We start from the raw sequence: 24,677 nt of genomic DNA, 5'->3' as shown, positions 1-24,677 counted from the left end.
TTGGCATCACAAAGCAATAAGTAACGATTTCTGGCAAATGTTGGTAGCTGGGCTAAAAGTATGTTTTCCATGGATATGAAACCCTCTTTAAAAACAGTCATGCTAAGAAGTTGCAGGTGGTAAATTCATCATTATGCAAGATACATCCTTGGAAGACAGGCTTTTCTGTACTGGAGTTTTCAATCTGCCTTTGTGAAAAATTGATTTTCCTGGCCTAGTTTCAAAATGTAGAGCTTTTTCAAAGCCCTTTTTAATACTGCATCACCTCTCACATGGCTGTGCAACTTGGTCATAGTGCTCCAACTTGAAATGTGCTCTATGGAATGGTAATCAAACATGCAATTAAATCCAAACCCCAAATAATTTTAAAGGTAAAAGCATTTAAAAAATCCTCAGTAACTAAATTTTCTTAAATATGTGTGTGTGCCTGGCTAACACACACTTCCCCATAGAAAAGCTGGCAAAGCAAAGACATAAAACTGAATGCAAATTACAAATAAATAGCAAAAATTCTATTCATACTGTGAAGTTTCCTAATTTTTATTTCTTTCTTTTCTGCATTACTGTGTTTTCCTTTACAACTGAAAGTATATCTCTTAATGTTAAGATTTTATTTTTACGCTTGGTTTGTACAGCACTTTAAGCTACTATTTGTATGAATGGTGCTCTATAAATAGTTTATTATTATTATTATTATTATTATTATTATTATTATTATTATTATAAGTTGCTGAACTAATAAACAGATTTCACTGTGTAAACGTTTGTTGGATATCAATAGATTTTGCAAACTCAGAGTTAATTTTCAGAATGATTAGTTGCTAAAGAACTCCTATACTAATTCATGTAGCTCAGTCTGTAGGCTTTTGTTGCATATCCAACAAGAAATGTTTTAACCTTGTCTTTATTAGAAATGCCATGCAGGAAAATGAATGGTCCTGACTATAGGAATGTCATTTGAGCTTAAGGTACATGGTAATTATGTACAGTAGCTGGACCAATGCATTTTTGTTTACAGCATTTCACTGGAAAAGCAGCACATTCAGACAACACAAAATGAAAAGCTGCCAGTCAGAAACATATCTGCAAAAGAGTATATGATATGATATCATAAAAGAGATGACTAACTTAAGCTGCCAACAAAACTAAACTTTCTGTTTAGTGTAACAATTACTAATGCTCTGAGATTTATTTTTACTAGAGAATTACCTTTATATGATTTTTAACTTTGTCTCTAGAATTACTCATTTACCTCAGAAAATGTGTTCTTCACAAGTCTGCATCTGTTTATTCCTCACTTCTCTTTCTTACAACAAATGTCTTGCTCTGAAAGCTGTTAGTCCTTGTGTTGGGAAAATAATCAGTTTCTTCCTGTGAAAAATACACATGACTTACATTACATTATTTCCATAGTATTATTCTACCTTTTTGTGAAAAACCATGAAGGTACTGTGTAGATAGCTGCCTGAAAGGTATCCAGTTGGACACCACTTGTGTCACAGCAAATCACATGAGCACCTTACTGGATATTTTGTCCACCTCAAGCCTGACAGAGAACATCTACAATTGAAATGAATACTAGCAGTGTCAGCAGTACTTTAGTGCCTTAGAATGGAATAGTTTGAGCCTTTTCGAGAAAGAATTGACTTTTGTAATACACAATGGGCGCACTTCTGACAGGGATCCTGCATTTACTGAAAGTGTTTAGCTTTCTTTGATGATGATTTTTGTATGTCTGTCCCAGGTCTATCCAACCAGAAACACAGGTGGTTAATCATTCCTTAACAGATTATCATTGAATAATTCTTTACAGTATAATCGATCACAACCTCTTGTATATGGTATATACAATACTGTTCAAAATAAAATTTGTTTTACAATATTGATAAAAACCTGCATTGTAATATTAGTAAGCAGTAGATAGGCAGTTAAAATAAGTAGCATATATCATGTTGCCTATTTGAAGCGCTGTTTAATTGAACATGTTGAATGCTATTTCATCTGTCTGCACAGACTCCAAAGGCCTTTCAAACCCCAGTGAAGTAGAGGCTTTGCGTGAGAAAGTCTATGCCTCACTGGAAGCCTACTGCAAACAGAAGTACCCAGAACAGCCTGGAAGGTCAGTATATACCGAATTTCAATGTGTAACTGTCTGTAAAAATTGTATAATTGTATCTGCTTCTTCAGATCCAAGCAATTAATAATATATGTGAACAACTAAAGCAATTGCCAATGTTGACCTAGAACCATTCTTGTTGTGGATGGAAACATTGTGTCAATGCAGACAAGACTTTATCTGTGTAACTGGCTTCCTAAAGTGATTCCTAATCAGTTCTGACCAATTTTTTAAAACATGCTATTGGGTTACATCAAAATAAGACCCTTAAAAGATTGCAAAATATGATAATATTGTCCTATAGCACTACAGTATTATTTAACACTAGATAAGTGAATAGTATTACAGGTGTAAAGATACCGGCTAAAATGTTAGGTCTTATACTTCATAGGACAAGTAACCTTTAAGTCTTGACTAAGAAATGTCATAATCATAATCTAACATACATAGAGATGTTACTCTGGAATGTGAACATATAATGTTAAACTATTCCTTTGTTTAATTTTTGCAAGGTTTGCCAAGCTTTTACTGCGATTACCTGCCCTGCGTTCCATCGGCCTAAAATGTCTGGAGCACCTCTTCTTTTTCAAGCTAATAGGAGACACGCCCATTGACACCTTCCTAATGGAAATGCTGGAAGCACCACACCAAATGACCTAACAAAGAGGCTGGCTTACCTTGCCCAAGCTCGCAGAAGGAGCCGTTATCTCGCAATCATGTGGACTATTTGATGACCGCAACACAAAGAGTTGGACCCCCTGGTCATTTCTTTATGTGTGTAAAAGGAGTCAGTTTCATAAAGCGTGTGGGTCTGTTTTATATATTGTACAAATATATATCTTATATATGAGAGAGAAAAAGTGATGGACAGGAATGGGGGGAAAAGAAGATGTATGTAGAACTATTTTAGGCTGTTTTTAAGGTGAAAAAGGATTATAAAAAAGAATACAAAAAACGTACATATATTGACATACATGCTGTGGTTCTGAATTTGTCATAGGATTTTAAACATTTTTCAAGGTGGGGGCAGACATCCTGTGTTTTTACTGGAAGTAATGTGGAAGCCGGTTGTCCTCTTTGTCATCACATCTCCGGGAACCAAAAAAGACCTGCAGGTCATGTTACCTGTCGATTCTGATTTCCATTAATTGGCAATCTGTTTCATAAGGGAGACATGTAAGCACAGTCCTTTTTTGTGAAATGAAAAGGCAAATGTCTTAAGGTATAGACTGAAGCCTTTTCCCTTAAATGTTCTGTTCACTTTTAGTGTGGGCTATACAAGTTGCTTGTTGCTAAGAATTCTACATGAACATTTACGTTTTACAGTATAATGTTCTTAAAATTGCAGTTTTATGCATCCAATGTGGTAAGGTCAATGTGTTACAGATTCTGAATGTTAATTTCCTATGATGATTTTCATTCTGAATCACCCTGGGATGCTTCAGTTTTTTCTAAATCCCTAAAACAGCAATGTGGTATCAGTCAAAAGCGTTGTCTAATATTAAAATGCAGCCATATACAGTATTGAAGGTGTACAGAGGTCTTACCTACAGATAGTTACCTACAGTTACTTGTAGTTGCCTACAGATGGGTACCTACAGATATGCAGTTTTTTTATATCCCCTGGATAAACAGATAAGCAGTAGATCCTCTTCTTTTAAGAAGAAAATGTTCTTACTCGTGGCACTTAACATTAAGTCCTCCAGCTTATTACATCTGACAGTGTACTTGGCGCAGTGGTCAGATGTTCAGGGCATGGAGATTGCCTGGCTTGGAATGGGAGCACTTGGTTTTGTTAATGGGTTAGACTAACAACTTACTGGCCGTGCACAGACAAGGATTCATAGCATTCTTTAAATAGGAGACACAGCTATGCCCAGATTTCATCTTGTTGACATCATGGATATTTATTAATATGGTTTTATCCTGAAAGATAAAACCATATTAATAAATATATAAGAGCTAGGACTACCATCAGATTTCCAGCTAGAAATCACAGGTTAGTACATTACAGGTCATTGCACATTATGTTAACAATTATAGGTCACTGCAAAGTGCAGGTTAAATAGCATTTTGCACAAGCCTGCTTTCATGGTTTTATTTCAAGAACTGTCTGTGGACAGTTCATTGTTGGCATATATTTTTGCTGCTGCAAAACTATGCATTTTACTGTTTCCAAAGATTGGCTAATGCATGATTGCCATTCAGCCATATTCAGGTAGAGAAACTCCTTACATGTCTAAAAGATTTAGTCCCAAAGTAAATTACAATGCAGCAAACTTCTTCTGAGGAACACCCTGTTAGGCACGTGTGTGTTAGGCATCTGCCCTCTTATGGCAGAGAAGGGAACTGCAAGTTAATTTAACAATTTTGCAGTGAAACAGCACTTTCCTCGAGACTTGAATGAATACAAAAGACAAAAAAGATAAGATTACAAGATATAAAATCAAACGAAGTAATATTTGGAGTTATTTAGGATATGCACCAAAATTTTGGATATATATCTCCAGTTAAGAAAATAACACAATATACAGTAGTTAATACATTTGAAAGATTTTGGATGTTGTAAGCCTAAATTTGCCTAACTATTCATTGGAAGACTTAGTTTTGTGTGTTTTCTAATGATTGTACACATTTGTAATTTGATTGAACAGACTAATTTAAAAAAATGGACCATAGTTAGCATTCAGGTATTAGTCTTTGGCTTATGCTGATCTGACTAGGCTGTGTTCAGAAACTGCTGACTTTGAGCCATTCGAATCTGCAGTACTTTTAAAAACAAAACAAATATTATTCACCAGCTGATGGGAGATACAGTAGATCATCTAAATTGTGAGGTTAGAGATGTTACAATCAAGAGCTACAGATTTTAGTAAAACTGGTTTCTCTTAGGTGTAGTCAAATGTCTTTTACATATATAACACTTATACCTACTGCAAATAAATCCCACCACATTTTGCATTTCTAAAATTTACTGTGAATGGACTTGACATTGACAGGAATTTGGTTTTAAATAAATTTTTACACCTCAGACATTTAAAAAATAAGTCCGCAATGATCAGTGTACAAAGATTATATAGCAGTAATTACATAGACATTTACTACTGTATTACTGTATAACTATTTTCATACGGGTATAACTCTTGTTATCTGCTAGTAAAAATAACATTTCAAAAGGTTTTGAAAATATATATAGATCCAGATTTCCTCCGTAAGAATAAAAAATGAATGCATGTATATGGTAATTTCATGGTTACTATGAAACAGTGCTGTCGGTTTACTTGTAAAAAAGACTCCAGTTTTTCAGATCTGATCAATCCAGGGCATGCTATGCAAAGACAGCTTTTTCTGCCCAGTTTCTATGCAATAAGCTGTAATCAGCAGTAGGCATTCTTCAAACCTACAGGCCCCAAAACGTACTAAAACGTCTTTTATCTTTCCCATAAGTAAAAAGGCTGATTATTCTTTTGCTGTAGAACTAAGCACAACTGAAAGTCAGGTGAGGCTATCGCATTAAGACTAGGACATTTTTCTTTTTCTTTCATTTCAGAAGGCAGAATGACATTAAATACATGCACATACTGTTCAAGAATAAGGTTTACCTCATTTTACAAAACCAAGGTCCTGTTTCAGTGAACCAAATGCCAGTATATTTTCAGTCCCTGTCTTTTTAGATTAATTTGATTAGACCTTTGTGAATTTCTGATGAAGATGTTTTTTTTACAAAAAATATTTCTCTGGGCTTTTCTCGGTAGTAGAACCTACAATTAACTTACTGCTCTCAGCAAAGTAGTAGTTAGTGATGACTTATTTTTAATTTCCTTGATATATTTAATAGACACATTATCTATATTGATCATTTCAACTGCATACAGTGTATAAATATCGGAACTGAAAAAATGTTTTTAGCACAGATTTTTACTAAATCCCCTAAGGTAAGAAGCCATATGCTGATAATTCTCTGTGACTTGTAATGAAAGGAATAATTCCTGTAAGAAACAGACTTGAAAATCTGATTTGACTGGAGAATCAGACTAGCTCAGAGGTCAGAGAAGTGTCATTCAAATAATTGAAAAAATGCTTTATATATACCATAAAGCTATATTTTGTCTATATGTATATGTGTGTATATTTATATAAATATAATCGTTTGTTAATTGTTATTGGTTTTATCTAGCAAAGTGGGAGGGAAATAAGTATCTGGAAATGCGCCTTGGTCAGATGAACCTCACTAACTTTAGAAATTGGAGCCATTAGAAATTTAGGGCCTTAAGGCACTACAGATTGGGTTGTGCATTTTCCAATCTGCACTAAAAAGTATCCAGCAAATATTGTACCAGCCTTCGAATCCCAGTAACTTATTATGCATAATTTCTTTAGATTTTAATTTTACTGAAAACCTTTCTAGTGGTCGCTTTTTGGGGGTGGGCGAGAAGGAGGAGTGAAGAAAAATGTAGTAGCTAAAGCAAGTGAAAAAAAATCTGAAGTATTGTGCCCATTATGCTGGTTAGTACAGTTGAACACAAGGTAGAGATTTAGGAGAGAAGGTTGTTCTCATGCACTGAAAGAAAAAAATCGAAGCGTGTTGTTAACTCTTGATGACAAGGGGTTTAAAATTTACTGTAGCCTCATCTTTAGAATACGATTCCTGAATTACATTAGACTAGTTACAAATGAGAGGAGGTCTTTCAGTCCATCTTGCCTGTTTGGTTGCAAGTAACTAATCTAGAGATTTCGTCCAAACCGTTCCTAGAAAGAAGCCAAAATATCGGTATGTTAGAATTCTCAGCTGTTACAATTTGTTTTTTGCTGCATGTAGAGAAAACTCTATTGGCTGGAATGTGGCTCAGCAGCTGTAGCAGTATAAAGTGATGGTTTAATAGCTGAATTGAAAAACAATGGGAAAAAGCTGACATTTCCCTCTAAACCGAAGGAAAAACAAGTTGAGAAGATGTTAAGGGGGGGAAAAGCTGTAGAAGAGTTTTTTTTTACCACAATTTACAACAAAAACAAAAAAAGATATAGCTGGGCTAATTCATAAATTAGTCAAGAAGTGGGATTAATCAGATAAGCAATTGAAAGGGGAGCTGTGATACCTGCTTTGTCAAAACAGAAGAATATATTGCCTGACCAATTTCCAGTTTAATAAAATGCCAGCCGATGTTATGAGGTTTCAAAATGTGGGATGGCTATATGACCTTTAAGAGTAATTTCCATTTAAGTTTCAGAAAACCGTACATTTATTAGTGGTAAATTTCATGGTAATGGCCAACACATACCTTTGATTGTTCAGATCTATGCTGTCTGGTCTGGTTTGCTTTAAGCAATTTCTCTTGTTGATTGTGTTCTTTACTGTAAAAGGGGCTTTCCTAACAAGCATCATCCTGACTTCTACATCAAACATGCAGCACGGAGGAGCAGAAGAGAGCTAGGTATTAAATACCTTGTGCTTTGAGCCTGTGCATCTATTTTCAGGTGCTTGACATCTGAAAGAAAGGGTTTTTTTTTCGTTTGCTTTTGGGTTGTTTTGCAATAAATGTAGTCTAACCCAGTGTGTAATTATTATTGCCTTTGCCGCAGCAGTTTTGACAAAAACATCAAGAAAGGAGACATCTAAAAAAATCTATTTTTGTACAAATGTAATTTTATCCCTTACCTATATATTCCTAATGTTTCTTTCTTTCCTTGTTTGGACTGTTGTATGCATAATGTGTAAATGTTGATTTCAAATGGAAAACAAGGGTGATCGGAGGAGGTGAGACGTCCAGTCCCTTCGCCCTTGCCTTTAACAGTTAGTGTTTGAGATGAAGTGTTCATCCTTTACGACACCCCAGCAAACAAATCGGCACCCCAGCTGTTTTGGAACTGTTTGTTCTTTTTTAAAAAAAAACAAAACAAAAGATGTGTTTTCTGTTTTTTGTGGGTGTTCTCTGACGTTCAGTTTATCTTTCATGAAAAGCTTATTAAAAAAAATCAGAAAGCAAACTGTTTTGCTGTGATTCTTCACCTCTATATATCCCATACCCTGTATGCCTATATGATACCTTGTACGTACATACATAAGAGTGGGTTGCATAAAGAAGCGACTTAATTTAAACATACATTTGGGGTCTCTTCAAAATGTTGCATCAACACACCTTATAAAATGAATTTAGGAATGCAGTTTAAAAAATACTTTTGAGAACTGGTCACATTTGTGTCAGAAAGCTGATGAGGATTTATAAATGACAGACAGGAATAGATTTCTGCCTGAAATTCAAAATGTTGTTGGGAGCCTAAAGTATAAACCAGGCCTTAGAGTTAAACGTACATTTTTGCAAATCTTAAGTGGCAAACCACTGCATTTATGTTTATGTGAAGGAAATAATATTTTTCTGAATTGGCTGTGAAACATATTCAACCTCAGGGAAAGCCCCCAGAAACTAATACTGTAGAAATTCTAATTTGGAATTTTTTTGATTCCCATTTTTTTTTGTCATATATATATATATTGTAATGCTACGGGGTTCATGTGGGCGCCCTCGCCTGCTGCCCAGCGGCTGTAGGCCCTGCTATTACAGGGAAGGGCGGTGACGTCGCTGCTCTGGTAAGCTGGTTCTTACACACTCTCCCCCACTTAACTCGCCGTCCTCGGCGAAGGGCTATCCAACCCCGCTCTGACACCAATGTAACACTACGGGGTTCACGTGGGCGCCCTCGCCTGCTGCCGCATCAGGTCGGCCCCCGCACCGTCGGAGACGCGGACCCAGCCTGTTGAGCTAAAGAGAGATCTCCCCTCAGCCCAGCGGCCTTGGCCCTGCTATTAGAGGGAAGGGCGGTGACGTCACCGCTCTGGTAACCCAGCTTTCACACTCAATGGTGGCCGTAAGCGTTACAATATATACACCCACTCAATGTACAAATTCCAGCTGTATTTTTCATCTCGTTTCACAGCTACAAATCCTCCGAAACCACGGGCCATACAAGGGAAGTGTAAATAGTCCGGCTTGAGCCATTTTAACACAGCCACCTGGGAGGCTGGAATGGACATTATGTGACCTGGAGCTGAGAGAGAGGCCTGCCCAACTACCATGGGAATAATATACAGCCCAGTTCTACCCTAGGCAGCACTCCCCTGGTATTTACGCTGCTGCTGGAGTCACGCTCAGCTAATGCCATTACTCCGCTCGGGCCCACACCACCCGCATCCCTGCGCTCAAGCAAGTACTTTGGGCAGCTCAGCTATTTAAAGGTCCTCAAACCAATTTCCAAATCAAAAATAAAATTTTGAAGAAACATGCATTTACAAAGATAGACTGATTAAAGGGGATAAAAACTAGATTTTTTTTTCCTGACGTAGGAAAACTGCTGCATCATTTTTACTCAACAATTCGAGTCCTGGCAAACTTACCATAAGAGAAGCAGCTAGTTCAATTTGGAAGGAGAGTTCAAGGGTTGAACACTAGCCTTGGCAACAGTATACAACTGAGCCAAGAGAGGAAAGTTGGATGAAAATCATAAGCCAAAACAAACTTCAGAAACTTGCTATACTATATCAGTACTAAAAATTGCTTATGACAAAAACCTGAAGTGAACAGCTTGATATCAAAACATAAAAACTGTATTCCACCTATCTGCAGCTATGCCCATTTATAATTATGGATTAACTTAACATGCACTGAACCATGTTTGATTTTGTAATGTTTCTACTTGTGAGCTCCATCATTACTTTTGTCCATAATAGCAAGACATCTTAAAATTGTATTATAAACCCAGTTTAAAAATATAATAAGAAATTATATTTCACATTTATGATTCGTGGAAGCCCCCAAACATTCTACTTTAGAGAAATACAACAACACATGTAAAAAAAATTTAATTGTAGGTCATAACTGTCAAAATGAGTATTCACAAAATCTGGATTGCTTTATGGCGATACAGATATGGTTTTCATGCTGTTCTCTATTACACTGCAGAATATTATAAATCCTTCAAAAATGTAAAAGTTACTTTACAAGTTCCCTCACCCAGCCTCCCCTCACCTTTTGAACAAAAGTTTCTAAATGGTGTACTACAAGCAAATCAGAGCAAAAACAAAGTCATCATTTTCTATATTGCTTGTACAGCAACACATGAGCTAGAATTAGAAGCATAAAGTATATACAGAACTACTTTTAAACTTATTTCACAAGAAGGCCTTAAAATGTATTTGGTCACTGGACACCTCAGAACAACCATCATACTGCCCTTGTATCAATTTGAAATGAAACACTTGAGGCTCTGCACTGCACGATCAAGAGCAAAGGGCAGAAAGAGCAAACGGCTAATGGAAAAGTAATGAATGATCAGAGATCTTGCACTAGAAAGGTCCTCTTGCTTTTTACAGCAAGCTATGCTGGTTTTTACAAAGTGCAGAACTTTTCACATTTCCTCTGGTCAAGTCTGATGCTTTCTACTGAACAACTAGAAAATGTTTTCCATCTGAAAGTAGGTAAGGTGGATACCTAACCTGGACCAAAGAAATCATGCTGCATAGTGTAGAGATGATTCCATGATACAATAACAGAACTTCAGATTACCAGTAATGATGGTTAACAAGGTTTACAGGGATGTGTTTAAAGAGTTAGAAGTGGCAGGGCAGATGACATACACATTAATTGAAGAGGTATTATATGAAAACAAGTTGTGCTCCCTAGTTGTTGACTGAACTCTGCGTGTTAAATTTCTGAAATTGTTTGTCATGTTATTGAGTTTCTTTCCTAACTTTTTTAGGTATAAAGTTAAAGTCCTGTTCTGTTAGAATCTGTAAGATAACCACTCTGGACGTAGCCCTGAAACAATTCCCTCACAGGGAAGCTGCATCAGAAACCCATTACCATGAAATTATTTTGCAGTGGTTCACTGCAATTACTCTGTAGCTAGTTCTAAGGCTTTATGCTGGTGTCCTCTAAAGGCAGGTGTTCAGGAAATAACACTTTCTTCTGCCCAACAACTTTCTTAATAGGTTCTACTAAACCAATTCTCAATATTAGAAATGTTTGACAAAAAATTAGCAAATACCAGGCTACTGTACATAAATAATATTCTTTTCTAGATATTGAAAGTGCTGCTGGCAAACCTTCAAGCAAAATAAACAGAAGTATTGAAAAACAAATTTGTTTTTCTGTTGATACCACACAACTCCTATGTAGCAATTAAAGAATCAGTCTGACATAATACCAGAAGTGAGGAAATCAGAGAATGTCACAAACATGTTGCAACATACCGTAGCTTAAAATAATGACTGAGATAACCAAAGCTCAAACAAATTTAACTAGATAAATACAAAAAGTGTTTTTCTTTTGTAAATTTGCACAATAATGCTTCTGATTTTAAAATGTTTCTGAAAAAAGGTAGCAAATTCTTCACGTTCAAAATTTAAAGATTTTAAACTGAACAATGGTGTTAAACGTTATACAAGCCGCTAAAATGATAGTTTACTAAGAATATAGCAGTGTAATTGCAGTGTCATACGTTCCCGGGCAATACTGCCGAGTATTGTTACACTTACATTGTAAGGTTTACTGCAGAGTCTCTTGTGGCGCTGTAATATTCTAATAATGAAAATTCACTAACCCTTTCATATATCACAATCCCAGGTATAGGTATTTTTCAGTTAGTTCTCAAAACAGAAATAAGGTAAATGATAATAAAGGTATGAAAGTCATTTCCAGGTGAAGTGAGTATTCTGTACATCCTTGAAACCATTCTGCCATTTCAGTTCACAACAATGCCTACCTTTGGTTTAATCTCTGTTTCCATCTACCTTTGGCTCTAGTCAGCTCTAGTTAGCCAAAATCTTGAATGTCTTCGATAGGAAATACAAACCATTTAAATCTGTACACTTGCATGGCTAAAAAAGAAAACAATCCTATTTCCCCTCCATCATTAGCACCATATTCCATTGATAAAAATCCAATGAAATCAGAAACCCATGTATACAATAGCCTACAATACCAAAGCAGAATTCCCTTTTTCTTCTAAAAATGTTCTATTTCATCTGTACTGAACAAAGTATTTCCTTTTGTGGTTTTCACTGTTGTAAATAGATCTTACCAAATATTTTTCCTCCCCCATTTCTCATTCACAAATCATATGGTGCAATATTACATGTCCACTTTTCCTCTAGATCTCCGAGTTCTTATCAGTAACCATAGCACATGTTTGAACAAATCTAAGTAAGCAGATTTCAAATGAAGCTTTGAAACCAGCTACTGTACTGGGTATATTTGTTATCTCGCTTAGAAAACTACAAAGGTGCTGCAAATGTACAGTTGGCACAGACTGCGGAGGCTAAACATTCCCTACAAGCTATTCTCAACGAGCAGTCATTCCACCTTGTCATAAAAAGTAGTACCTTTTATTACTTTATATTGAATGGCAACCAGAATCTCCACCTTATAACCACAGGCTTCAACCAAACAAGGGAGAGCACAGTTAAAACAAAGGTTTACACCAGAAACAAAGTACAGACACGAATTAGCCTGAAAAACTTTCAGAACTGCAACATATTGTCAATGCCATCCACGTCTATTCTGTGACACTAACTGAGAGCACAAGATCATGTGCTTAAAACATTAACAGACAACATGTATTACTGGCTACACAGTTTTTTAATGCCAGCAGGCTTACAAGAAAGTTTTCCCAATGTGTATAAGCTACTATTAATTTCTTTTGATATACTGCTTGCTGAACAAAAGGATCGGTCTGTAATACTTTGTATTTAATAAAAACCAGGGTGCAAAACATTTTTGTAACTGCAGTTTAACTACACAGAAGCTGTCTAAAACCAGCTGAACCAAAGATGAATTACAAAAGTCTGGCTGCCTGCCAGAGCCCCCCCAAAAGATACTGTATAATTGTCTCGAGTTAATACTGGGCCACTTCGCTTCATTTATAAACTTAAATGCAAAATGTCTATTATTTTATATGAATGCAGAACAATTCCTTACATTCTAAATGCTTAGTTAAGAATTCTGTGCTACTGCTTTGTTAAACATATAAAATTGAGGGTTTTTTTTACAAAATGGCATCATTGCACACAACTGTAAGTCATTCCATTTTCACACAGTGGGGATATATAGTGTTGCATCAAGGGGATGCATACTGCTAGTAAAGGTTTTAATGGAGAAAGCTTTGACAAGTGGGTCTAAAGAAAAACTTGCATGTTTTGTCACTTTTGGGGTGTCAGTGCATAGTTCTTAGTTCTATTTACCTGCTAAGAGATCCTTTCATTTTTATATTTCAGTGGTTTAGTATTTTTGTGTAATATTACACTCAAATTAAAACTATTTCAAAGGCTCACTAAAGACTTTTGAATTTTCTCACCAAAAAAAAAGAAACCCAGCAAGGCAAGAAATGTTCTATAAATATGGTCCTAAGACCTCTACCAAATCTATTTTTGTCTCCAATTTATTTTTTTACTCTGCCAATTTGAAATTGCTGACTACAAACACAAACCAGTTTTAAGCCAGGACCTCTGTACTGCAAATGTTCTCCAATACCCCCAATTGTCACAGCCATTTGTTATTTGACACACTGCATGCTCCAGAGCGCCTTCAAGGAGAATTAGTGCTGAAACGAGTGGCGCATCTCCCAGTGATGCAACTGTAAGCTTCTGTGTGCCTGCAAGGTCCCAGGAGTCAGTCACAGTAAGAGCCAGAATTTCGGCCAGCTAAAATTCTCTTAACTCAAGTGTGGGCTGTTACTGGCGGAATCCTGGTCAACCAATCCTGGTTGGCTAACAGCAAGATCACGATCAAAGAGGTGACGTCTGAACAATGTGCTGCAATTACTTGGATCTTTGCCCATATATAACAGGTTTTTATGGACTTACTTAGACAGAATTCTGGGTGCAGTTGTCAATCCAGCTTCAACCTGAAGCAGATGTGCTGTTTGACATCAACCCCATATTAGGACTAAAAATGATTGCAAACACTTTCATTTCTCAAGTGACAGCTCATAACTAAGCAATGGCAAACAAATACGACCACTTGCTGAACAAGTGATGTACTGTTTGACACATTTGACTACTGCATTGAGTTTCAGTCTACATTATACTGCTGCAAGACTGATTTACATAGTAATATTCACTTTGAGACCTAAGGTTAGATTGTAATGTTTGGTACAATGTAGGTGGGAGGGAGACCGATTACTATGAAGTATAACATCGAGAAGAATTATTTCCAGCTTTGGCAGTTCTCATGAAGGTAAAAGACACATGGTAAAAGTCTCATTTAAATCTACTGCTGCACTGTTTCTTCCACTGTGCAGAATGTCTAAGCTGCTGTTTGACCATGGTTCTAGTAAACATCTAAACATTAAACAATCTGTGTTTTAGATCAGGTAATTTAATTGCAAGTTGCATTTTTGTCTTCGTTTGTTTTTACTTAATGCCATATTTCTATCAGGTCCGATTTCTGGAAACTTACAGCCCATGTGACCATCATTTAAGCCTGGAATACTAAACTGCAATCTTTTTGTGGATGAGTATTAGTGTCGCATTGAAATCATCCTGCCTTCCTCAGGAAAGGAAAAAACAGTACACTTCTGTTATTTCTGTTCATATTATTTAGCACTGGTAAAGCTATGTCTGACCAAGCTGCCACTATTAGTACAATGTTGAACAAAGCTAACCCCTTTTTTCAGCAAGCAGTTGATTTAACGACTAAAATTTAATAAGTAAACACAAAGATACATTTCACACTTTAAAATAAGGCCTTAAAAAGAGAAAGCGAGAGAGCTTAGAAGTTGTGGTTTTAGGAGGGGGAGGATTTGCTCATTAGAAAAAGTGGATTTGACCATGTTCTTAACAGCTCAAGCAACTGCCTCCAATCTGTATTTTCAGCTTTCCCTCACACATCTGCCAACCCCTGCTGGGTCCCGGGGCAAGCCTGCAAAAAGTCCTCTTTTGAAAGCTTTTCCTCCACTTAGCAGTCACTCTTCCAGAGTTTGATGGTTTTGTCGTTTTCTAGCGCTGCAGAGGCAATGATGTTTTCTGTTGGGTGACAGGCTGTAGAGATCACAACGTCTTCATAAAAAAACAGAAAAGTGCAATTTAGCCACATTTAGTAAAGTTGTCCCTGTATAGTACAGTAGTAGCTAAAGTTGATTGATGTACAATACAGATAGAAGTAACACCAAAAGTGTCTTAGCTTATCAAGGCACACAGACTCACTAAAACACTTACCTGTGTGGCCCTGTAACTTCTGTACTATTTCCTTGGTCTGTAAATTCCAAATATATACCATGTTATCCTCCGAGCCCGAGACAATCCACTGTAAAGGAAGAAATGGACAGAATATCATGATAAGAACTAATAATCCAGCCTTGAGTGAAACAAAGATGTTGTGAAAAAGCAAAGGAACAAAAAGCTGAGATTTTCAAAGTATTAAACATTACAGGGAGCTATGAAGTTCTAGGTTACACACTCCATGGTAAAGTTAGAGACTGCTGCCAGAATCAAGTGTCCATTATCTTAATTCCACAAATTTATATTCTGTAGCACTAAAAGTGTGCTAGGACATTCCCACAAAATCTGCCTAACTTTGTCAATATTAAATGAATGATGTAACACACATACTAATAACAATGGTAACAATCATAATCTCAACAGGATCACACTGATGTTTTTCAATTTCATGTACACAAGATAAACTGTATTTATAAACATAGTATAATAAACTAACCAAATGTGCATCCCCTCATACTTTTTGTCTTCATAGCACTGGTATTAGTCTGAATTCTGCCATTTTCAACATACATATTTGTTGATCAACTATTGTTTCTAACATAGTGATCAACTCTTCTGAATGTAGTATTCGGTCATGTTTTTATTAGGGCTTTAATTTCATAATCATCCTGTGGAGCAATTTGTGTAGCAGCTTTGGTTTTCTTACAAAATGACATTTGAGGCAACACCGCCCCGTACTAGTATCAGGTATGCTTGTGTGACAGTACTTCTTATACATATCAAAAACATAGCATGCTTTCCCCAACAATGACAACACAATGGCAGCAATTTGGCAGTGTCATCTATGTTATCAGAATTCAGGCCTTTGTGCATTTGACACAGATGGTGAGGCACTGTCCTTGGCCCAACTCTGCAGATCATTAATGAGTTGTTTAAAATGCCCACCACTGCACACTATTTTAAAAATTTAAGTTTTATAAAATACTCTTGTAAGCATTACATCATCATTCACAAAGAAAGACTCTTAAAATTTTCAAAACATTCCATCCATGATTAAACATTATTGTGAAAGGGGTCTATTTACAATAAACTTTATTTATTTAGAGTTTTGAAGAAAGGCCTTCCATTTGCAACCTCTCCCTTATGTGCTTAAATCCTTAAATAGGATCTTACACCATAAACATTGTACATTTTCACCTTACCTTTTTAGATTACTGCATTATTCAACATACTACACAGCACACTGTAATTAACTCACCTTTCCACCAGTGACAGAGAAGTTTGCAAATATACAGTACTTCTCATTTTTATGGCCAGTATATGTTTTCAAGCACTGGAAAAAAGACAAGTATATATTGAAAGTGAAGTAAAAACATCCTGTGCTGCATGAACTGCACAACTTAAAATTTATAAAAATAAAATATTAGCCAAGTGACAACGAGAGTACAGCATATAATGTAAACAATTTAAGTGTTTTTTAAGAACGGGAACGGGAATTAGTGAATCTGTACTAGGACCACCATTCTTCCCAATATATATCAGTGATCAGAATGCAGAACTAACCTTTCCTTTGCTGTAGTCCCAAAGCTTCAGAGTGCTGCAATCAAACCACAGGACAGAGGTTTAGTCAAGTGAGAAAATGCTGGCAATAAATATATCAATGGATTCTGAATATCACTGAGACAAGGTTACTGTGTAGAGACCATTCAAGAAGCTACATTTCTTCAGCCTGAACCTGATAAAAACAATGTGTAATTTTATATTTTTACCAAGACTTGTAATATCCATATTCATGAACAAAAGAGCAGGGATAACTTATGTAACTACACATCTAGCAGAAAGCTTCAGTTGTCAAATAACATCAAGCTATGGTGAACAAAACTTTTTTCCCCAATATATTACAATTATATTACAATATATAAAACATTGTAGAAACCTAGCTCTCTTTTCATGATTTTTCTCCTTCCACTGCAATGGCTGAAAAGATTTCAACTCACTTATCCAGGGTTGCTGCCAATATGTATTTGCCATTGGGAGAAAACTTCACAAATGACACAGGGGGGTTGTCATCATCTGTTACAGAAACACAAAATACAGATCAGCCTATGACACAGCATGTATGTCCATGTATGAAATGCGAACTTTGTCAAATGTAAATACTGTTGAATAATTACAAATAACTGTCACAATGATGATATTTTACAATATCATAGATGAACACCAATAACTTAAACTAATATATTTCATTAATTAAGGCTGTCTTTTGAAACAGACTATAAGACAAAGTGACCAGAACTTTAAAGCTGATGGAATATATTAAACACAAAATGTGTTTAGGTTCTGGGAATAACTGCATCCCAAAACCATAAAACAAATGTGTTGCTAAAAGCTGTGCACACAAGTGCCTACTAGTAACCTCTCACCAATTAGCGTTTTCAGACACTGTCCTGATGCTGTGTCCCAGATTCGACTGCAAATACAAACAGAAACATCTTAAGTAAAACTTTTCACTGCTATAAAAGGTACAATGTTGAACAAAGCTAACACTGGGGACTGAAAATGCACTCAGATATCAAATGCTCTTCCTTATCAATCTTTTCAGAAAGAAAACAGCAAGCATCACTAGGACAAAGAACAATCGCTCACAATTCCATCTGAGTGCCATTTTCTTTCATTCTGGTTTTGGTCCCATGAACCTGCACTTCATTAAAATAAAATGCCAATAGTAGTGAAATCACTAGTCTACTATTACTGGAATGCACAACAGGCCTGTTGTCTCTCCAGGGTAAGGTGGACAATAATCGGCCAGGGTTCTCAGCTTTATTAGCTTTACTGTGACTTGTTGGCTCCCTGTAGGCCTGTAGTCAACTGGTGGTAAATCTTCATCAATTTTTGTTTTGATTTACTACACTTAAACACATATTGGACACCATCATTCTTTGACAGTAAAATGACACTTCTCTTTTTAATGAGGACAAAGTACATAAAGTAACATTTCTTGTTATAATGCACATACCAGAGACCGTCATAACTGCTGGAGACAATGAGAGATCCATCTCTATTGAAATGTACCTGTAATTAGAGGAGGAAGAAAATATATTGCCAGAGGACACTGGATGAATGTTAAAATCTTCCATTTATACTGAAAAAACACAAAATGCACTTACAGCAGATACAGGATCAGAGTGAGCTGGCAACGTCTTCAAACACTTCCCTGTTTTAACATCCCATATCCTAACACTTTCGTCAAACTGCAGAGACAATAAATCTTTGTATGAATCTACAGGTTACAAAACCATGGGGAACACACAAAGTAATATGTATTTCTTTAGGAAACAGTGACATTAACATGTCGTACCATTTCAAGTAACCGCACTGGAAAAATCTAATGAAAAAGCAAATTATTTGGTCTTAGCTGAAAAATAGCTATATGAAATTGGCCACGATGTTAGCTTGCTATTTTTTCAAACTGATGCAAGTGAAAAGATTTGAGAGTGAACTCACCGATCCTGAAACAATCAGATTGGACTGGGGATTGAAGTTACAGCAGAAAACATAGTTACTGTGCCCCTTCAAAGTTTTCAAGCATTTGCCCTGAAAAACATTTCAATCCATTAACACACATAGCAGTAGGAGTAGGATGCTGTTAGTATACAAACAGTTTTGCCACAATTAAACAAAAATATTAGATTGCAGTCCGTGAGATCAAAAGAACAGGAAACAATTTTTTTTATTCTCTTGATTCAAAAGGCCAAAAATGCTACTCCATTATTCGTTTTTAAGAGTTTAAATAAAAATGCAATTGCTATCCATGATTCTGTACAGGGATTTCTTACAGATATCACGGCTTCATTTAACTTCCATAACCTTGGAATTGCCCTTTCCTTCAAACATCAAATTTGTGAAGTGCTAATTATTTTGAACATTTTCTCAAGAAAGAACCAAAAACTGCAAATGTAAAGCATACAAAATATTTTACAAAATGCAAAAATGGGGAAAGGCAGTAAATTAAAGTTCAGTAGATGAGAGAAAGCATCTGACATTGTGAGTTTTTGACAAAAATTTTACCTAGCCAATATTTCTCCATAAGAACAATTTCTTTAATGAAATTTAAAAGTGCATCGCGGCCTCTGCTCAACCTCATGAAATTTCATCTGACCCACTGGCAAAAAGATGAGTGTCTTAAAGATAGTAATCACAAAGAAGAAGTTGACAGGATCTCAACTGCAGACAGTTCAGCAGGACTGAACTTTCATCAGCTCCGTTTTATGGCTACCAAACCTCCTTCCAGCACAGAAAGGATGCATACTGGACAAAAGCACATGCTGAAGATGCTCTCCTAAGAGGCATCTGCCATTTTTCACACAGTCCCATGGTGCCTAGCACAATTAGCATCCACTGGAAAAGCAATAAAGCTGCATGACAAGGCTATGATAGCCTGGCTGATGAAATTCAACCAAACGCCAGCACAGCCCAGGCAGTTGTGCACTGCCAGTTAAAGTATCCTAGTTTCGGTCAGCCAAGGATACAGCCCAGATCCAAAAATATCAGAACTCAGGTGGAACTCTATGGGCCTAGACTTGCCGAGTCACTTGTGAGCTCCTTATTACTGAATTGCCACCTAAATGTGGAGAGCTGTTAAAGAAAAACGTTGACGCACTTGCACAAAAGCAGCACTGTGGTTACCATAGTAATTCCAGATGTATGGTCTTTTACCAAGTAGTTACTATGGTGATGGTGCTGATGCAGACAGCAAAGGCTGTTACTTTCTGATCGCATTTCCACTAAGAGTTCCTTTAAGTTCCAAGGATCCTAGCAGCTTTTAATCTTAATGTAAAGAGGCGCACTTACTCATGACACATGGCTATTAATAGTAAAGCTTACATTCTATTTAACATATGAAGCATGAATCATGTCACCATCTTGTATAGATTTATTTTTTTAAAAGAGGCAGAGGAATTTTTGCTCATGTTGTGATGCTCTACTTAAGCACAAAGTTTAGGCAAGCATAGAAAAAACAGCAGCAGTGATCTAACCGAGCTGACATCCCAGATTTTAAGAGTCTTGTCATCAGAGGCAGACACAAGGAGATTGGAGTCAGAGGACCAGGCCACATCTGAGATCCCCTGGATGGAAAAAAGGAAATGATTTAAGGAAAGTCAATTACCTGATGCAAGCTCAGACCACATTTTTAGAAATTAATTAACTTAGGAAATCTATACAAGCCATAACTTGTATTTAGAGAATATTACTGAGCAATAAGCATTTTTATTTGCTTAATTAAATATTTTAGAATATATAAAATGTACACAAAGTGTAAATATAAAGAACAATTTCAATGATTCCATTTCAGAAACCATGTACTTGTAAGAACAAAAACTACAATAACATTTACACAACCGATAGCTGGTTAACAATAAACAGATGTAAAACAAAACTGTTAAAGCCAAAGACAATATTAACTTACAAGTTTGTGACCTGATATTGTTTTCTCAAATTTTCCATCATACGCTCCCCATATTTTGATCAGTTTATCAGCAGCTGTGAGATTAAGAATATTTTTACAATTTTATTTACTTTTATGAATGCAATTAACAATACCATTGTGTAGAGACATCATAAAGCAATGCTTCTATGACGATATCAGATTGCAAAAATCACTGAAATAAGTCACTCATGAATAAAAAAAAATCATTTACACCTGCGAGCAAACTATGTAAATACATAAAGACTTTCAGTAAATGCTGTGCACATCTAAAGAGTCACGGCAATATCTTTCACAAGGCCTTGCTCATAGACGGGAAAAGGAACTTATAAATAAGAATTCTTACAGGAGCTGGCCAGCCACTCCCCGCTAGGGCTGAATTTCACCGATGAGACAGCTTTTGTGTGGCCAGCCAATGTAAACTTCAAGGTGTAATTGGGCTTCACTGGTGCCGACTGCAGAGTGAGATAACAAAAGAAGGTACACAAGTTACCAACAATTTCCTCAAGAAAATGCTTCAAACTTAAAACTGTACATTATACACATCCTAGCAACGGGTATATATATATATTTTTAATTGCAATGCACAATAATGAAAGTGAACACTACCATTAAATCAGTCCAACTTTTTACCAAAGTTGGGTGTTCTTCACATCTCATCAGAAAAGACTGGCCATCAAAAGGGCATCTTAAGAAATTATCACTTAAAAATAATGCTGATCCAAGAAGTAAGAAAATTATAACATGAGGCCTCCCAAGTGGCTCCACTGGTAAAGACACGGGCCCAAGAACAAGTTGGGCTGTGGTCACAGGTTTAAGCCTGAGTCTCGTCACAGGCTGGCTGTGAACAGGATGTCCCAGGGGCTGAACATTGCTAAGTGTAAGCAGAGAGTAAATTGGTCAGGGCTCTCAGTTCTCCGTGACCCCTGCAGGCACCCGGGTGCTTGCTGTCAAGCTTTGGTCAAGGTGCCTCTCTTCCAATCGGTACTGAGCCTAAAGAGTAGAGGGCAGTGTGCCTGTGACATATTAAAAAAACTTTTTTAATGTTTTTTTTGGCTCAGACAGGTCAGAGGACTCAGCTTATACTTCATCATTCTCCCGTGTGCAGTGGCAAGGTAAGTAGGGGTGAGCCCAGATGTAAAAAAACACAATTTGGAATAACCAAAACTGCAAGTATAACAAAATTGGCAATTCTAAATTTCTAAAAATTGTTATAAAACACTGCAGGCAAACAAATGCTTTTGCCACACCAATCAAACTGCACACAAGGCAATAAGCTTCTTCTGAGAACAACAGCTGACATCAGTATATAAATGAATTTAAACATACATGGATCAAATCAAAGGACTACTGCTGTCACAATACAGAATATGATTTTAATCTGTAATAAAAAAGGCTAAAATAATAATTATAACTTGTAACGTTACTGTTTTTGCAGAATTTCTTACACAGATTTGAGATCATATGAAAAATATGCTTCTCTGAAACAAACTTTCTACAGAAATTGAGCATACAATAATAATTTGTGGAATTTCTGACCACAACTGTGTCACAACAATAGACATTTTCCTGTAAGCAAGCAAATATTAACATTTATACTCTTCAGCTCATTAAAATGTCTATGGCAAAGAGATTATTCACCAGCAAGCTATGTAAATAGCTAACTACATTGCTAAATAATTCACACTTTAGTATATTAATAGCAAAGATACTAATTTACTTGAAATCCAAAGGGTTTGAATAATATATTGGATAAAATCTTACATTTGCTGTGTGAAATAAGTTTACAATATTTCAAATGTGTCTTTAGAGTTAATGCAATATTCAGACATGCTGCTGACCTGAAATTCAAATTGCAGTTAATCTACGAGATCCAACACTGAGGAAATAAAAAAAATCAACTCAATACATTTAGAGTGCTTACAAAGGGGGTCATTTTAAGGAATCATTTAACCTCTGTACAACAAATCTATACTTATCTGAAATGGAGGGGAAAATATGTAGAGTTAAATACATATTTACAGTCAAAACAGACTCATCAATTCAAATGAAAATGACAACTCCCACCCGCCAAAAAAGAGTATGCATTCTGGCTCCTCCTACCTTGCTCTGACTAGCAGATGCTGATGAAGCAGACTGTGTTTTAGTGGCTTCAGTTTCTGGTTTCTTCTCCTCTGTTGCCATGGTTACTGAGCAAGTGAATCAGATCTTCGGAATAGGTGCCAGAGCAGCCAGACGATCACGACTAAAAATAATAGAAGCTTGTTGTTTGCGCCCATTTAGTAAAAAAAAAACAACACACATCAAAAGACACATCATTCTTATTTCATTTGCCCATTACTTGTAATTGAAACAGCTTCATTTTCAAAACATTTTTGTTTCCAAAACATGAATGAGCATCTTCAAAATTAATATATATATATATGTCTTATACAGATATTTATAATTCAAGCATTGAATGTTCTTCATAAAATTGTATTCCATTTATCTGTTGTAACATTTGTACATTTTGTACACTGCAAAGTTCTAATACAGAAAGATGCTATGAAATAGATTTAAAATCTTTTGTGGGGCCAGGCCTTTCAACTGGACATGATAACTGATGATGATAAATATGGTTAATTATTTTATGTAAGTCACAGAAATCAATGGCCATCAGCCATTAAGCTGGTTGGTTTAAAAACAAACTGAACCAAGGATGTAATGCTTGTGGTACTGAGACCTAAATAAGGCTAGCAGGTCAATTTAAGGTTATGGATCCTGCTTGTTGTCTACCACAACATAAATAAGAAGCTAATACACTAAGGAACGTTTCAGCTTCGCTGTTATGCGGAAGAGATAAAAATGAGCATGAATGACATGTCTACACATAAATAATACAGTATATAAATCTACGTACCTAAACTACATTATTGGACGTTAATCTTTTTTGTGAATGCCACCTGTATAAACCGTGACCAAATCAAAACGTTACGGGTGAAGATTTCACCAAACCGGAATGTTTATACAGTTAAAGTTTACCTTAGGAGGGACTTCAGCAGAAAGGTAGGTGAAATCCTTTAAAACAACACCTTAAATGACACGAATTGGAACCTTCAGAACAGAATTGTTACCTAATGTAGCAACTAGCCTTAAATCTGTTCGCTTCAAATTGGCATTCAGGCGACAGGCTGCAGTACTGGAGTACGACAGTAAGAGTCGTCGTAATTCATCATTTACCTGCCCATCTACAACAACAGGACTACCGTAGGCTATAAACCGGGTACTCCGTTCTGTTTTTTTTAAATGTAAAAAAGTCCACTAATCAAAAACACTTAAGGCTTCTCTTACTCACAAGCAACTACTGAAGTCTTAAAAAAACTAAGATTATACGTTAAACTACTTAATCAGTTACTGCGGCCTGGCACAGAAAACGCCAAAGCATCACTCAAAACCAGACATGCTTCCTTGATCACACCGTTCGAGCACATTTTTACACTGCGATTTTAGCTTCGCGTCTAAAAATCTCAGACCACCGCATTTCCACGTCTACAACCCATCCCCCCAGTCTGCGTTAAAACCAAATCATTCAGGATTTTTTTCCTTTCTTTGCACATGCATATTCTACTCCTTCCATTCAAACAATAAAAAATGCGCACCTACTCGCCTCTCAAAGGTCGTCTTTACGGTCACCGTTCGTTTTGTCACCAAATCGACGTCTTGGTTCGCCTTGCGAACCCTCCCTTTTGAACAATAACTGGAATATTGTCCTTCTTCTCTTTCTGTTGCAATGAAGAAGCTGCAGCTTGTTGGCTTCAGAGCTCAGGCGGGGAATGTGGCGACAGACGCACAATGCGCATGTCCGCACGCATGAACATGTACTATAT

At 36.4% G+C, this 24,677-nt stretch overlaps 2 protein-coding genes across 7 annotated transcripts in view; one reads left to right on the top strand and one right to left on the bottom strand.

Annotated features, from left to right (window-relative positions):
* Window positions 1–3,087, top strand: part of LOC148816145 (retinoic acid receptor RXR-alpha-A) — a 134,190-nt gene extending 131,103 nt beyond the window's left edge. For both annotated transcript variants that reach the window (XM_088940598.1, XM_088940597.1), the window contains exons 10-11: window positions 2,014–2,119; window positions 2,629–3,087. In XM_088940598.1, coding sequence (XP_088796724.1) covers window positions 2,014–2,119; window positions 2,629–2,776 — 254 coding nt within the window. In that variant the 3' untranslated portion in view covers window positions 2,777–3,087. The remainder of the gene's footprint in view (window positions 1–2,013; window positions 2,120–2,628) is intronic.
* A 6,869-nt stretch (window positions 3,088–9,956) lies between these two features.
* Window positions 9,957–24,642, bottom strand: wdr5 (WD repeat domain 5). Of its 5 annotated transcripts, none has more exons than XM_088940610.1 (14): window positions 24,454–24,642; window positions 22,915–23,056; window positions 21,158–21,266; window positions 20,794–20,867; window positions 20,363–20,452; window positions 18,831–18,920; window positions 18,494–18,577; window positions 18,343–18,398; window positions 17,750–17,796; window positions 17,324–17,399; window positions 16,890–16,923; window positions 16,585–16,659; window positions 15,324–15,411; window positions 9,957–15,164 (listed from the first exon to the last, which is right to left on the bottom strand). In XM_088940610.1, exons 2-14 carry the CDS (start codon window positions 22,993–22,995, stop codon window positions 15,064–15,066), a joined length of 1,005 nt encoding a protein of 334 aa, XP_088796736.1. In that variant the 5' UTR covers window positions 22,996–23,056; window positions 24,454–24,642; the 3' UTR covers window positions 9,957–15,063. The 5 variants fall into 5 exon arrangements, with proteins under 5 accessions (XP_088796736.1, XP_088796737.1, XP_088796738.1 ...); XM_088940611.1 differs by having other exon boundaries at window positions 24,458–24,641; XM_088940612.1 differs by having other exon boundaries at window positions 24,450–24,639.
* Between the last annotated feature and the right edge of the window lie 35 nt (window positions 24,643–24,677).

The sequence above is a fragment of the Atractosteus spatula genome, chromosome 23 (genome assembly GCF_055471065.1).
Source record: "Atractosteus spatula isolate fAtrSpa1 chromosome 23, fAtrSpa1.hap1, whole genome shotgun sequence".
Classification (NCBI taxonomy): Eukaryota; Metazoa; Chordata; class Actinopteri; order Semionotiformes; family Lepisosteidae; genus Atractosteus; species Atractosteus spatula.
The sequence above is the reverse complement of the archived record's forward strand: the minus strand, read 5'-3'. Positions and strand labels throughout refer to the sequence as shown.